The sequence below is a fragment of the Taudactylus pleione genome, unplaced genomic scaffold (genome assembly GCF_031769625.1).
Source record: "Taudactylus pleione unplaced genomic scaffold, aTauple2 ptg003505l, whole genome shotgun sequence".
In the NCBI taxonomy this organism is placed as follows: Eukaryota; Metazoa; Chordata; class Amphibia; order Anura; family Myobatrachidae; genus Taudactylus; species Taudactylus pleione.
The window spans coordinates 1,821,564-1,838,831 of NW_028287850.1; the positions used below are offsets into that span (position 1 = coordinate 1,821,564).

Genomic DNA, 17,268 nt, shown 5'->3' on the forward strand with positions numbered 1-17,268 from the left:
GTATTACATAGTGATACACACACAGTATAATATTACAGGTAGAGTAGACATATAGTGATACACAGTACAGTATAATAGAAAAGGTGCAGTAGATACATAGTGATACACACACAGTATAATAGAACAGGTACAGTAGATACATAGTGATACACAGTATAATATCATAGGTACAGTAGACACATAGTGATACACACACAATATAATATTACAGGTAGAGTAGATACATAGTGATACACAGTACAGTATAATAGAACAGGTGCAGTAGATACATAGTGATACACAGTACAGTATAATATTACAGGTAGAGTAGATACATAGTGATACACAGTACAGTATAATATTACAGGTAGAGTAGATACATAGTGATACACACACAGTATAATATTACAGGTACAGTAGATACATAGTGATACACAGTATAATATCATAGGTACAGTAGACACATAGTGATACACACACAGTATAATATTACAGGTAGAGTAGATACATAGTGATACACAGTACAGTATAATAGAACAGGTGCAGTAGATACATTGTGTCACACAGTACAGACAGTATACTGTATAGAGATATCTCCCCAGCAGCAGAGTCGTGCTGAGGACCTTGCTGCCGGTGAGTGAGGCGGAGAGGGGCTGCAGGGAGAGCCGTGCATGCGGCAGGAGAGCCCCCACGCAGGAGGAGCCCCCTAGGTGTGTGCGGGCGGTGGGCGGCGTGACGTAGCGGTGCGGGGGCGGCTCGGAGCGGGGGCGACGGAGGGGCTGCACAGGATCTGAGCATTGCTTGAGCCCGGCGGGAGGACGCTGCTGCTGCTGCCGCTGCCCGGGCACTGCCTGACCCCTGCCAGCCGGGCACACATGCTCTGCAGCCCGGGCACCTGGATGGAGGTGGCAGAGGATGAGTGCCCACTCCCTGCTGTGTAGGGGCTGCCCGGAGCGGGTGTCATGTCTTACAGTGGAGCTCGCCTGATCCCCAGCCCGATCCTCTGCCTGATGGGGGCCAGCCCGTGGTTACACCTGAAGGACACCGTGTAGAGACCCCCTGGAGCCGGTGCCCCTACCCACCCTGCGGACCACCAGATCACTAGGACTAGCAGAGCTGCTCCGGGCACTAATGGGCAATCTATCATCCCTCCAATGTGAGTATGCAGAGGGTTCAAGTGGTTATGGCTGGAATGTGATGTCCAGGGGCCACACATTGCAGTACTTGCACCCCCCCCCGTGGCCCCTGAGAGGAGATGTGCTGCAGACACTACATGCACTCTGTGGCTGTTGCATTATTGTATATGAATGTGATGTCCGGGGGCCACACGTTGCAGTAGTGCATGTAGCACAGTGGCCCCTGAGATGAGATGTGCTGCAGACACTGCCTGTTCTCTAGTTATTGCATATTGAATAGGAGCAGCCAGGGTTTGCTGGAGATGGAGGGGGTCTGGGTATTATGGCATATCAGGGCTTTGTGTCTGATGCTGTGTGAGTATGTACTGTAACTGGGTCTGGCTGGAAATGTACAGTACGTTACTGCTTCCAGGAGTGCTAGCTAGGAGCTGTCCATACTGAGAGGTGCTGAACAGAGAGAGACAGAGCCAGATGCATTACGTTACTGCTTCCAGGAGTGCTAGCTAGGAGCTGTCCATACTGAGAGGTGCTGAACAGAGAGAGACAGAGGCAGATTCATTACTTCCACAGAACCCACTGTATGAAAATGATGAACTGATGCTAGGAAGCGAATGTCAATGCTAGAACTGTAGTGGGGTACTGTGTAAGAGAACCCTAATTATGCCCCATCCACAGCTGCGGCTATACAGGTTGTACTGGTGCTCCCCATTGCTTAGGACAGGGATTGCACCTCTGAAATGACCTCATTCCTCCCATACATCTGGGCTGAGGATCCCCCGCACCATATGTGGGATACACTGTGATGCTGCCTCTGTGAGAAGTGTTCAGGCAATTGATGTCCGCTGACAGCTGATTGATGGCTATTGGTTTGGGGCTATGATGAAAATGCTTTTTTTTCTTCTCTATTTAAAGAAACTGTAGTAATTCCTGCAACCATCAGCTCAGTTCTTTTCACTGTACCCTCTCTCTCTCCTGCCACACTACAGCTTAATTTAGCACAATGATACATGCCTCTTCCTTAGTCCCATCGGGCCTTTGTGTCTAAATTTGGAATACGGATTTGGGCAATCAATGTGTGCGCAGAGCTGCTGATCAATCCTGGGATTCTGTAAGGCGGCACTCGCCCGCATTCTGTCTATTGGAATTTGAAGTCCATTTGGGGGAGTTGTGCAATAATGCCTCTGTCAAGTATATACAACTGAGGAAAAGGTTTATATAGCAATTTATCTGCTGAAATATAGAGTTGCTCTTTACTGTATGATATATACACACTGTCTAGTAACATGCATAATATATAGAATAGATTGATAATGTTTAGCAAGTGTTTGCTTTGAAGTTTGTGGTATATGGTATTTATGCATTGTATTGTATCCGTGTGTCTTTGCATTGATTGTGACGGCGAAATCATTAAAAGGCATCAGAAATATCGGTCAGCAGCCCTGTTTGCTGTAATCCTGGAATCAGGCTAATTGGAAGAATTTAGACATTTTCATTGGCAGTTACACATCTCCAATAACTGTTGTATCAAAGTGTTTTCAATATGGGTCAATAATTGCATGAACTACTATAAAGGTATCCTTATTAACATCCCCAATGTAATGTTTATTGTTCACTTTTATAGATTTCGTTGTTGTAGTCTATAAGCTGGGAGATCTTCATCGTGCACGTTACTAATGTACCGTGTTGAAGCACCTCAGGCCCATCATCCAAAACCCACACTCCTGCACGCAGCAAAATATTTCTATAAGTCTATCAGTGGTGGGATGTTCGCTGTTGCAAAGGGATATGGCGGCTCTGGGTTCTGGGGGTGAGGATGGCTGGCAATGCCAGTCCTTTGGCCTCCCCTGTGTTCTCAAGAACATGTGAGTGGGCTGGCGCATGCACAGTGTTTCCCTATTTGGGTTATCAGTTAAAGCCCAAACTGGTCTTCGCTGTGCTTGCCCCAGCCCCCAAGCATGCTGAGAAGAACAGGGCCTTCCCCCAGGATTTTCTATTTAAATACTACTCTCCTCATAGCACAAGACGTACAGCCCTAAGAGTTGCACTCAAGAACATGGTAGATGCAGAAGGCAGTGCCATAACTTGGGCTGTGTGAAAGGGGCAAGGGCCGATGGTGCAAATATGAAGGTGATTGCGACGTGAAGGTTTGGGCCCCCTTCCCACCTCCACCTGTCAAACAATAACAACTCAAAAATTGTTTATGATAATCCGTGCCTCTCAATAACCACTGAGCTATCAATGGCAGCCTAACTTGCCTAATGGATTATCTGGATATTGGTTGGGGGCACAAGGAAAATTATATATTAAGTTGGTTTGGTTAAAGCTGAGGTCTAGGGGTGTCCGTTTCTTCTCTCTTGCTCTATAATTTCTAGTTGCAGCTCTGGTTGAAGTTACCAATTCCTGACTAACGATTATGATATTATTATCTTATTTTTCCCCAAAACAAGGGATCTGATTCAGAGTTGGGAATAGAGTGAGATATCTCTCTCAACTGTGAACCTGAACAAACCATATTGCAATGCAAGGGGTGTAAATACATAAATTTTTTTTTACATGTGGGGTAAATACTGGCTGCTTTTGCATGTAGCCCACAAATACTGCACAGCTTTATTATTACTCTACAATTTAGATGTCAGTTTGGAAACACTCCTCCCAAATCTAAATCTCTCTGCACAATTTACATCTGCCCCACCTGCAGTGCAGCATGGTTTCATCAAGATGATCAGTTGAGAGAGATATATCTCTCTCTATTCCCAAGTCTGAATCAGGCCCATAGTCCTTGTTGGATGGTTGTATGGGGGCACCGATGTGTTGTTGCATAATAAAATACCCAACTGGAGAATAATTGCATTGGTCTAAGTGAAAGTTTCAAAAGAACAGACCTCATCTATGGAGCACGATTGATGGGTGTCGCAAAATGCCTTAATTTGTATCAATGCATCAAGATGGTCCTCTAAGTGTAAAGGGACTACCAGCATTAGATAAGCTGAAATCTATCCACTGAAGCTTTTTAATAGGATAGAAAGTGTGGAGGGCGACTTGGTGCTGGGATCCCCAAAATTAAAGCTGCCAAATTTGCATATGATTTAAAAAAAATATACATATATATTTTTACAATAATATTGAGCAGGAATTTGCTGTGAACATAATTTATTGGGCTTTACACAGCTATTCACTGGTATCATAATCAGTATATATAACGGACTAGACATTCAGCAGCCAGAATAAGGTAATCAATAAAAATGGGGTCCCATTTGGGTTACTATACAGCCAAATCAATGTGCCAGTAAACTGTGCAGGGTGACAAGAGGCTGCCTAGGTCATGACACCGGGGAGCTCATTCAGGGAGCTCACGGATGCTTTCGCTCGCTCCCAGCATATATGCAAATCTAAGGCATGCCCAGCAAGGCAAGGGATCATACGGCAAGGCATTAGCATGCCCACTATGTCTTGGCGTGCGATCACTTTGTGTATGCATACGCCCACCGGCCATTCATAAGACGCCCACTTGCACACTTCATCTCCTGGAAGTGCATGAAAACATTGGTACATCGAGCATCATCGGTTGTGATCGCAGCGCTTGCGGTTGACTATACCTTGCCGCAGTTTCTAGTGGTCTGCCCCTGTTACTACCCACAAACGGCCTCTCCTGTCACTCATTCAACTGGGATATCTATGTTGGGTGAGCGCTTCCCGATCTTTCGCAGTGGTTTGCGCACGCGCCTTGCAATACATACGTATGCGCAGATTGCAAATAGGCAGCTATGAGCAATCACTTCCTAGCGAGCGGGTCTGAATCAGCTCATGGGTACATATAAATATATGCATGGGGCACTGAGGGGATTATATTATGAGAGTTTGAGGCTGTAAGGTTACCCATTGCTGTGACCTTGACATTAGGTGAGCGTAAGGGGCGTGGCATGTTAATTCTAGTCCTCTTTTTAAATAGTTTTATGTTTCATTGCGTTTAACCATCTAGACTGGCGTTTGTTCCTGCAGCCCGCCAGCATAGTCGGTGATTATGTCAAAGCATAGGGATATCAAACTATAATTGTGGGCGGTGCTCACCCTCCTTGACCTTTGTCCTCTACTACCAGCCAATAACATTAAAGCATCTCCGTTACTATACAAACAATGTGTTTGTGTCACAGTTGCAGGAATGTGTGTTAGTACCCCCTCTCTCCGCCTCTGTCTCTAGGATGTATGAAACGGGGACTGCAGCAGATGTAGGGGATATCCATTTTAGTTTGTAAAAGCAGTCCCTGTAGGTTTCTATGGGAGCTGCTCAATCAGGGCCGTAGCTAGGGTAGTGCGGCCGGTGCCATCGCACAGGGCACCACAGGTCAGGGGGCGCTGTTTGGGTCTGTCAAATGTCTTTTATCATTCTTGCTTGTAGATTCCTCTTATTTCATCCCCAGCATCTCCTGGCCTCTCCTATCTCTTCCCTGGCCCTTTCCCATGAAGCCATGGCCCTTTTTTGGGTGCATTATGTCCCTTTGAAAAATGAGGGAAGCGCCAATGCTCTTTCTAGCACAGGGCACCAAAAAGTCTAGTTACGGTTCTGTGCTCAGTTGTGAATTTTAACAAGCATAGCTTTCCAAAACTTGGCCCCAATAGCTAAAACTGTCTTTAGATGATGTTATCCGCTGTAGACTATGGACTACTTTTTGGAAAATGTCTCGGCAGAGGGACCTGATGGATACCTCCCCGATATTGTCCACCTGCACATACATGGGCTAATGACTGCACTTGTGCAGTAGCTGTTCTGGGCTCCGAACCCGGAAGCATAGTGCCCGAGTACCCCCAACAGGTCATGTTTGGTGGATATCACACAGAGGTGAATTGATCTATTTTGCAGTAATTTTCCCACCTGGTCAAAATTATGACCTATTGGGAAAACTTGAGGGTTGAGATTGAGAACCACTGGTATACACTGGTGCATTTGTACCTAAATTAATTTGTCCATCATGCTCTTTATCAATCATCTGCCACAATTTAGGTCTTGTCTAACAAATAAAGCAGAATATGAGGGAAACAGTAGATTGCGCTGCAGGAATACACAATGCTGATTGGTGCATTCATATACAGGGGTGGGGTCAGTGATGTCACAGTAACTCAGTTGACTGCAGTCTCAGCTCTTTGACCTGTCTGAGAACCTATTGGGACAATGTCCTGAAAATGTGGGTGGAGCATCAGCTCTTTATAATATAGTGTTGAAGTATTATTTACATTTTTAACAATGAACAATGTATTGGACCTTTTAAGTTTAAGTCTCAAAATGTCCCTTTAGTGGTCCTTTACCATTTATTTAGGGCCTTTAAAAGCATTTTGTGACCTTAGTGGCACAATAATATATGAAAGGAGGGATTGTAGTAAGCCTTGCTACTTTATTTTATATAACGTTTACAATGCTTATTATGACTGTAATAAAATGAAACAGGCCATGCCAATCTGGGCACGTATCAATTACACAAGGCTGCATAGCAGTACTGCATTGAGATTATGTGCCGTTTTTAGCATAAAGCAACTTCAGCGAAGCCATACATCATGTTTTAGTCATATGTGTCAGGACTTACATTGTAACCCAGCTGTCCTGGCTGTACTGACATGAATGAAAGAGTTGGTGAAGTTTAGTCGATGGAAAGGTCAGGAGGAAAACATAGCCGGGAGTTTGAAAGAGAAGACCAACTACAATTTCAGGGCAGTTAATATGGTGACTTTCACATCAGGAACATATGCAGGTACTGTATCACTCACTGCGAACAGGGACCGTATTATCCTTTATAATAAAATTCTAGGACTATTGTACAGCGGTCTATTTACTAAGCAGTGTTAGGAGACAGAGTGAAAAGTGATAAGGTACCAGACAATCAGCTCCTAACTACCATCTCACAGGCTGTGTTTGAAAAATGACAGTTGGGAGCTGATTGGCTGGCACCTTATCACTTTTCACGCTGTCTCCTAACACTGCTTAGTAAATAGACCCCATAGTTATATTTAGAAATCCGAACACTCCTGAATTCAGGGGTTCCAAGTAGAACTGGGTCAAGGTCCCAGCTCGCAATGTCCCGATTCGGATCTGTTGCCGGTTCGGATTTAAAAACCGAACTCAGGTTTTTGGATTCATACATTTTAGCTGTTTTTATCGATTTTTATCTGGACCGAAAACCAAAACACGTAGATTAATCCAGATCCAAACCAAAACCCAAAACCCTGGGGTCCGCGCACATCTCTAGTTATATAATCCTGTTAATTAAAGAGAACTACTTTTCTTATACCTGCTACAAATTGCTCTGTTTCCAAATGTCCAACCTTGCTATTTTCATCTGTGATGAGTTAATGGAATGCGATTTGTGTTTCTTTATCCATTAATTATCTCAACCCAAGTAACGACTGTCTAAAATGAAGTGGTAAGAAATATTTTTTATCAGGTGGAGAAGGTCATGTTTTAGTTAAACTTTATAACTAGCCAGGAATATTGGAGAGCCGTGGTGCAGTGGTTATCTATCTGGCGTGACAGTGATGCACAGTATATGAAGTGGAGGTTTGTGCCTTGAGAATTTCCTGGGGCTTATGGTGACCTTAATCCACTACTGACATGGGATCGACATTTACTCAGAACTTCATAAGGAAAGTATGTCCTATGTGACTGTCACAGGAGAGCTCAGTCTGTCCTAGGAAAAATAAGATTCACTTTCCCAAGTGAGCCCATAAGTAAGGAGGGTATGAGAGAAAGGTTGACATTATTTTATGCCTATGAACCACGGAAGCTTATAACACGTTTATCCATCTCTCTCTCTCTCTCCCTCTCTCTCTCTCTCTCTCTCTCTCTCTCTCTCTCTCTCTCGCTCTTTCTCTCGTCAATCACACATACCCACATCACATCTCTTCTTCAGCTCATAGTTTTGATTGGTGTCCAATGCCCAACAATAACACCCATGTACGATGGCATGAAGAAAATATATAATGTATAGTATGATCTATAATGTATCTGACATGGTACATATTTTCCAGTGGATGTTCTCTGCAGGCAAAGAAATCCTTTCTAGTGGAAGCAAAGCTTAATTGACAATGCAGCCAGTATGTTTACGCTTTATAAATAAACTGTATGTGTTATCGTGTGGACGAGATTGCGCGATTTGTCACTTTCACAGGATTAATAACAGGTTAGTTACTAACTATAACTGATCGTATTGATCCGTTAACTCATAGTTCCTCTTTTCTACAGTATCTGATTTTGTACACTAATAATTAGCAGATAATTATTATTATTATATTTTGCTTAAGAAGCAGTAACATAACAACCTAAATGTTATAGAGATTTTATTGTAATGATTTACATCGGATTACCATTTTAATCACAAAAGTACCTAAAAGTATATAATTCTGTACTTACCACCTGTATATATGTATGTATGTATGTATGTATGTATGTATGTATGTATGTATGTATGTATGATATATGTATTATATTAAACAGTATACTTATAAGGCTCATTGAGGGGATGTAGTTGGCATGTCTGCACTCAGAATCGTGGCACCAGAATCCTGACAAGAGTCAGAATACCGGCTCCAGAATCCTGGCGGCTGCGTTCCGATGGTGAGTATTAGGGTTAGGGTTAGGTTTAAGGTTAGAGGTTAGGGTTAGGCACTATGGGGAGGGTTATGGTTAGGCTGCAGGAGCAGGGGCGTATTTATAATGGGTGCACCCATCAAACTTACCTCTCCAGAGTCCCACGTCGTCTCCAGTGTTTGCGCCTGTAAAAAAATGGCTGGAAAATGGCCACTGCGCCCATTTTCCCATCATTTGCTCATGCGCAGTAAAGGGAAAATGGCCACCACAGCCATATTCCCGGTGACCTGTGCATGCGCTATAGACTCTGGGCACACTCTAGTGCCCAGAGTCTATAAGTGCGGCGCTGGCCACGCACCACTCAGTGCACAGCCGGCCGCCAGACGGAGAGGAGGGGGGCTGTGTCGGAGACTGCACACGGGCCCCCTCCTCTCTAGAAACGCCTCTGTGCAGGAGCAGAGGGTTAGGTTGCGCAAGGGGTGGGGGGTGTTGGGGTTAGGCTGTAGAAGGGGAGGTTAGGGTTAGGCTGCGGGGGGCGGGGGTGTTAGGGTTAGGCTGCGGAAAAATTGAGTTAGGGTTAGGGGCAGGGTTAGATTACCTGCATGCATTGGGATTTCCACCATCGGGATTCCGACGCTGGCATTGCGTGCTCCAGGATCGCATACCTTTATGTTTTTATCACATTAAAGATTATTTATGTTAAATTAGGTTATTAGATATGCTAAATTGAATATGCAATTCAGTGACTTTAAAAATAAAAAATTAAAAAGGGTCAATACATGAAACATGGAGTCTATTTAACACTTACAGAAAGTTGTTATTAATAAGTACTGATATTGTATCGATACATGAAATAAATGATATAAAATACACCAATAAATGAAATAAAATAAATAGAATGGGGGCAGAAACATCAGTACTGTGGTGCATGTATACTGTATAAACCATGGTACAACCTCCCAGCTGAGTCTGAGGAAGCAGGACACCAATGACTTGCTTCTTGTGATTATAGGGCCTGACACAAGACGCTGCCTGCAGCATTATGATAATATCACTCACCCGCTGCATCCAAAGACGCAGCTAGCAGCGTGCACAGCGCACAACTCTGAATCAGGCCCACAGTTATGTAAGGGCTGGACACTAGGTTCTGTCATAGGGAACAAGGGAAACTGTTAGGGGTGTATTTCCTATTTACTAAAGCTTCTAAAACAGACAAGTAGTAGTGTTGCCCACAGCAACCAATCAGATTCTGTGTATCATTTTCTATAATGCAATAGAGAAATGATAGCTAGTATCTGATTGGTTGCTATGGGTAACATCACCACTTGTCTGTTTTAGAAGCTTTTGTAAATCTACCCTTAATGTTTAATTGGAGCCAGTCAAGTTTAGGGTTTGTTTCTTCTGTCATTTTCTCATTCCTGTTCTGTACAGTAAAACTAGCTGCAGAGCAGCTGCACCAATATTGCTGGATTTTGTCTTCTTTATCGAAATGCGCCACCATCCACCCCAGAAGATGGCTGTCACAGCCTCATTTTATCACATTAAATAAATAGGTATATATATTTACACATGCGTACTCCAGCCAATTGCCAGCATGTAGCAAACCACGGTGTAGTCACAACTGCTTGTACCTGGGTACATACAGTACACTTGCTGGGAGCCGGAGAGCAACACTGAACTTTCACATTTGAACCACAAGATACAGAGAAATATTTGAACCATGCTGTGTCTTTGTACAGTGTTTTCTATAAAATTAAGTAAAGAGAATCTTCGGTTTTTGCATTTAGTACCACCTTTAATCATTGCCTGGGCACAATGAACATAGGACCTCATTCAGAGCCGGACGCTATTTGCGCTCGCTCGTTCCGAAAAAAGGGATGGCTATTCAAATGAACCGTTCGCTCTTTGCGGTCTGTTCACGCCTCTAGGTCTGAACGAGCGAATAAAACTTGCAGTCGTTTTTTGGAAAACTACGCCCCCTGGCCGCTCGCATCCTACGTCATGTACGCTATTTATTAGATTAATCAAGTACATCGACCAGCGTATGAACTGCTCGCTATTCTTGTGGTTGGTTTTTCCTACCGCAATCTTGCGAGCAGTTCTGACTATAAAATAACCCAGTGAATGTGTCAATGACGCTGCTGTATTAATTATGCACACCCATAAAACGCCCGTTTTGACCTTTAAGCACGCCTGTGTTCTGATCTCCACTCCCCGTTTTCAAGCACCTTCCCCTGTTACCACCCACATACGCCTCCTCCTGTCACTCAAACTAGCAGGCATTCGCTATTTAGCGAACAAACGATTTTCGGCCGCACTGACTGGTTCGCGCATGCGTACTACGATCCGTACGCATGCGCAGTTGTGCAAACATCGCTCGGAACGAACGAGCGGCTGCTTACGAGCGGCTCTGAATCAGGCCCATAGTTATTGTATAAATAAAAGTACTTTGGTGGTTTGCGTATTAATAGTGACCCATACCCCATGGCATAATGGTTTGGCAACTGAAGGTGGCTTTAGATGTGTAAAAGAGGGTCAGAAGGCTGAAGTGCCGCAGCATTACTGAAGCCCCGTGACTCATGTTACATGGCATAGTGCAACAGGTGAGAATAGGGCTCAGGATATGGGGCAGTGATAAATAATAACCACTTTTCCAGTGCTTTAGCTTACTGTAAAACTTTCACTGTCACAATAAACTGCAGCTGGGCAGCTGTCTAAGCGGATGCTGGTTATATATAAACCGAAATATCATGAATATCATAAAAATTGGTTAAGCTCATACAATTATTATCGTTAATTATTAGGGGTAAATTTACTAAAGTGAGAATTTTTAGAAGTGAGTTTTAAAAGTGATGTTGCCCACAGCAACCAATCAGAGTCTAGCTATTATCTTCTAGGAGGTGCTAGTTAAATGTTAAGTGGAATTTGATTGGTTGCTATGGGCAACATCACTATTAAAACTCACTTCTAAAAACTCTCACCCTAGTAAATTTACCCCTTAGTGCGCATGTGCATAGCGTCATCATATTAATCAGTGTTTTCCAGTCAGCTCAGTCCCTGGGAGCTTGCAGTCTAATCCCTACTCCATCCACACACCAGAGTCCTTTTGTTGTCGGAAGCCAACTAACCTACAGCATGTTTTTGGATTGTGGGGAGAAACCTGACAACCCCAAGGAGATCTGTGCAAATTAGGACATACTTGCCTACCCTCCCGATTCGGCCGGGAGCCTCCCGAAAAGTGTGCTGAATCGCGTCATCATGACCCTGCCCCCTACTTCACAATGCCGCATTGTGTAGCAGGGACGGGGCCAAAATGACGCGCTCGCGTGACCACACCCCGCTCCGCTCCGCTCGCAAATGCTGGTTAATATATCAGGCCGCTCCCCCTGCTATGCTGACCTGGCTGCTCCCTCCCGAAGGAAGCAGCCAGATTGTCAGCAAGCATGATATGGGAGAACATACAAACTCCACATCGATGGGGCCCTGGGAGGAATTCAACCCATGACCCCAATGCCTTGAGGCATCTATGGTAACCACTATGTCACTGTGCACAATGCCTGCCTGCATTATCTGTAGGTAAGAAGGGTACTTTCTGCAAGAAAGGGAACTATCTGCAAATATGTTCATTCCGACATGTTCCGCCTTGTCTTCTCCACTGTTTATGTTGAATCTGCACAAGACCGAGGGCATTAACCCAGCTTAAGTAACTACAAATTAGAATGTGCAGGCTCGTATAGGTTTGAATTTTCCCGCCAAGATTGGATTTTTCCCGCCAAAAATCGGGTCTCAGAATGAGGCAAAACGTCATCTTTCATGGACAAACATCATCTTCCATGGACCTTTGTCCGGGAATGATGATGTTTGTCCATGAAAGATGACGTTTTGCCTCTTTCTGAGACCCGATTTTTGGCGGGGAAAATCCGAACTTGGCGGGAAAATTCGAACCCCTACGAGCCTGCACATCCCTACTACAAATGGTGAAAATCCAGGTCAGAATTTGCTATATACTGTAGAATATGTCAGTGCAAATCTAAGGTAGAGAGAACGTACCTATCTGCTGCCTTAGGCCACACTCCCCCAGTCTTATGTTCTGAGCTTTCCTCATTGCGTTACATACGGAGAAGGCTACCATTTGTTTATGCTACAAACACAGAGGCTACCAGCCATCCTCCTCATTGCAGATGATAAATTTGCATTTTATAGGCGATAAAATAAATGTTTCATGCAGTCGACTTTTCAGGCAGAATTCACCTCCTACGCTTGTAATAGAAAAAAAAAAAAGACACAAATTGCTGGTACTGTCAGGGCTGTGTAAGAATAGAGGCAAACCAATAACAGTACAATCTTAAGCTATAAATTACTGCAGGTCACAAAATCTGAGGCCCCGTTGCTTCTGTTCTCCGCGCTTTCTCTTCCCATTCGGACTTGATTGCACTGTTAAAGCTGTCCGTCGCCATTGAGTAGGCGCGCGAAGAGAACGCAGCCGGCAATGAAGACAATGTGACAAAGTAAGTGGAAAGAGGTCAATCTTTTAAAGGAAAAATATAGTATAAGTTGTCGTTTCAGTGTAGTTCTTTTATTCCATGTTTAGTACTGCGGGAGCCTCCAACTTTTTGTCTCTGATGAGGTAGAATTAAATGTTATTCACATTATTTTTGTATCTAGATATGCGATACAATAGCAATGGCAGATTATCAATGACTGATTCTTATCCAAAAAGTGGAATGGGTAATCATTTCCCAGTTTGACACAGCGTGAGGGGAGAGGCCGGGTAAACGTCACCCCTGACCAGAAAGGCTGGATCCAGCAGGGTTGCAGTTGGTGGGCCCTCATACTGCTCTTGGAGTGTTGTTTCCCTGGGTAGTGCGCACAGCCAACAGACACCACAGACTCCCTCCACCCCAGAATGTCCTGAGCTCACACTCAAGAAGAGCAGAGCGTTGCACAGCAGAGTAGAATGGGGCGACTAGCGGCTGGGGGGGTTGTACCTACATAGAAACCTTATGGACCCTCTTAAAATATTGTTATGGGGCCCCCAAAGGTTTGGTTTCTCCATGGCTGGATCACTGTTTCCCTGGCCTTGGAAAAGGAAAGTTCCAATTCAAATTCAAAAGAATATTCTTTTTTTTTTTTTCAGTTGACTTTTTATTTTTTATTTATTTATTTTTGAATTGGGTTATGTTGAATGACACAAAATTTCTAAGAGTGGTGGAACTTATATCTAAAGATGGACTTTGGTGGTGGCCAGTTTTATTCTCTTCAGGTGAGTCTACAGTAGTTGTGACTGTGGGTATATCAGCTCCTGGTCAGAAAGCCGGGCAGTTTATGTGGGTAAGATTGGTGCTCCATGTGGCAAGTTCCTATAAAGTGGAACTACTGTGCAAAAGACAAAAAAAACTAGTTTAAAAATATTTTTTATTTATTTTAAAGATATATTTTTAGATGTATTAATTGTTTTAAAAATGACTTTATTTTATTTATTTTTTGTTCTTTTCTCAAGATAGCAATAGCAGAACATACTGTATATACCACAATGTTAGATATTTTCATTTATTGTTGTTGGCTATTAGGTTTCTCCGTGCTTGTAGTCAGGACTCTTTACGAGTCTGGAAAATGGGAGTGGCATTACGGCACAGGGCTTGGCTTAGGGTCACATGGGCGTGGCTTAGTAGCACAGAGGCATGGCTGCACATCACAAACTAGCAAGATGGGTTTCGTCAGAGAGAGGGCCTTCCTCCCTTTCATAAATAGGTCCAGGAGAGATGTGTGGACTGGCCATCTGCCAATTCTGGCAAATGCTAGAAGAGTTGATGGCCTGATTAGCCGATCTGACTTACTGGTGCTCTGCTCAGCTGGCATACAAAGATGGGGTGTTACAAGAGGCCACACCCCTTTGATGGGTGACCATGCCCCATTATACCTGCCCCCCCGCCATTTTCCAATGCATATGCACGCAGATATAGATATAAATATATACATAGCTATTGATATGGTGTGTATTATGAATTTATACAATAGTCCTCCAGGCATGTCCATTGCCCACACAGATAGGAGGTTGTCACTGAGCCCATATTCAGCCCATTTAATTCCCAACATCAAAATGACCCATGTCCCTATGAGGTCACTAGTTCCTAGGCCACTGGTTCAGACTACAAAGTGGCTGCATGCTCTGTTTATTGATGATGTTGCACTCTCAATGACTTGTGTTGTGTGAAAGTTGGAAATTGCTGCAATATCCGGTTGAGGGTAACTGCGCTCTAAAGGAATGTACAGTTTGTTATTAACAATGTATTCTGCAATGAGTATGCCTCAATGAAGTTTTAGGTTTTCTATCATAGTGTTGTCCTTATTGAGGTGTTTCCTCCAAGTACCTGTTGACTATCTCTAAAACGTCTTTAGAAACTGTTTCTTGAGGATTGTAACAATAACTGGCCCACTGGTGACTTTTCCTGTGACGGAAGTAGACCGAGGAGCTTATGAAGAGTTGGACGTGAGTTATGGCACAAGTAATTCTTCTACGTCTAGGCCTGTGTGGATTCGGGCACATTTTGGACTTCCTACTGCTCGCACTTAGAGAGGCCAAGTACAGAAGGGGAGTTCACTCAAATGCGGCTCATGCAAGAAACATACATATGCGCCTATTAGGAGATGTATAACTTGCAGGAGCTTGACCCCTAGTGCAAAATGCGCATCGATTATGCGATTTTGCCCTTCTCCTCCACAGGAGGTTCTGTCCTCCCTGAGCTCGCCTTAGGACACCTGCATTACGTTTTGACAGGTGTACCACCCCAGTCAAACTCCCCACCTGAGATAAAGAGAGAGAGAGAGAGAGAGAGAGAGAGAGAGAGAGAGACTGAATATTATTACTGTGGCTGCTACGATGTATTTGCAATATAGGTTTGATATTTGAAATTGGTCCACGGCACAAGTGCAGATTCCCATTTTTTTGTTTTAATTTAAACTTGATTAGTACTTTAATATTGCACTTGTATCTTTATTTAAATGTATTTTACATGGTAAATGCAACTTATTTATGAATAACACTGTTCAGACAATCTCCGTTTTTGGAGGTAAATGTGTCCAACTCTACATAAAGCCCAAAATGACGATCCTGAGGGGAGGCTATCTTTATTTGGTTTATTGCATTTATTTTTCTACTCATTGCATTTTTCATTTTGGAATGTAAAAATTGCAATCAGTATTTATTTATTTTTTTCAGTCTAATAAAAGCATTATTAAGAGGGAGATTTATCAATCCATAACAAGCCTCGGCTCTCAACCTCGTCTGGTAAATGGAAAATCATGGAAAACCCAGTGTGGAGTCCACCCAATCTTCCAATTACCAGCACCAGGCTGAACCAGACGGGGGGTGGGGTCTTACACTATAGCAGGGAGACACATAATGTGGAATCCCCCTGCCATAATGTAAAACCAGCCCCACACTGGTCAGCCCAGGGCTGGAATTGGTCCCCTCCTACCTAGGAACAACTAGCCCACTACTATTTGTCATCGGTTTTGAACTGAAAGATCAAAACTGATGGAATTTAGAGCTGTAAATACCGACAGATATCGACATTGAGCTGAAACCCGGCAGATGATAAATACTGTTTTTTAAGACCTCAAAATGATGCTGATGACTGTCGGTTTAAGTCAGTTTTAAAATCAACCACAAATTAACAGCTTTTAGAGAGATTCTGACCGTATGGATCCCGTAACCAACCTATTCAGCAGCGCATTACAGAGAATATTTGTCCATTCACAGCAGTCCTTGCCCCAATGGAGCATACAATCTATGTTCCCTCCCACACTTACACACTAGGGTTATAGCACGGGGAGAATATACAAAGTTCACATTGTCAGGGACATGGTGGGAATCGAGCCCCTGACCTCAGTGCTGTGAGGCAGTAATACTAACCATTAAACCACACGAGCTGTCCAGATAGATGACAATTAGAAGCTGAATGGTTGTTTTGGGCAACCAATTCACTTTATCTTGATCCAAGGCTTTATATATCGCCCTCTAAGCAAAGAAGACTGGTATTAATATTGTAAGGCAGTGTGTCTACAGCAGGGAATAGAGAGTAATCACTGATACTGTACATATATCCTGATCCATTAGAGGGAAACTACGGTTATTATACAGAGATCCTGATCCAATGGAGGGTTACTACTGTTATTGTTCATAGATCCTGATCCAATGGAGGGTAACTACGGATACTGTACATAGAGCTTGATCCAATGGAGGGTAACTGTATACTGTACATAGAGCTTGATCCAATGGAGGGTAACTACGGATACTTTACATACTGTAGAGCATGATCCAATAAAGGGTTATTATGGGAACTGTACATAGACTTAGATCCAATGAAAGGTAACTATGGATACTGTACAGAAATTTAGATCCAGTGAAAGGTAATTACGGATACGGCACACAGATTTAGATCCAATGAAAGGTAACTACATATACTGTACATAGATTTAGATCCAATGGAAGGTAACTACGGATACGGTACATAGATTTAGATCCAATGAAAGGTAATTACAGATACTGTACATAGATTTAGATCCAATGGAAGGTAA

General features: G+C 43.4%; 1 protein-coding gene across 1 annotated transcript in view; it reads left to right on the top strand.

Moving 5' to 3' along the window:
* Positions 1–802: 802 nt before the first annotated feature.
* LRRC7 (leucine rich repeat containing 7) overlaps positions 803–17,268 on the top strand; it is a 419,637-nt gene continuing 403,171 nt past the window's right edge. The window contains exon 1 of the mRNA XM_088466556.1: positions 803–1,135. Coding sequence (XP_088322682.1) covers positions 1,111–1,135 — 25 coding nt within the window. The 5' untranslated portion in view covers positions 803–1,110. The remainder of the gene's footprint in view (positions 1,136–17,268) is intronic.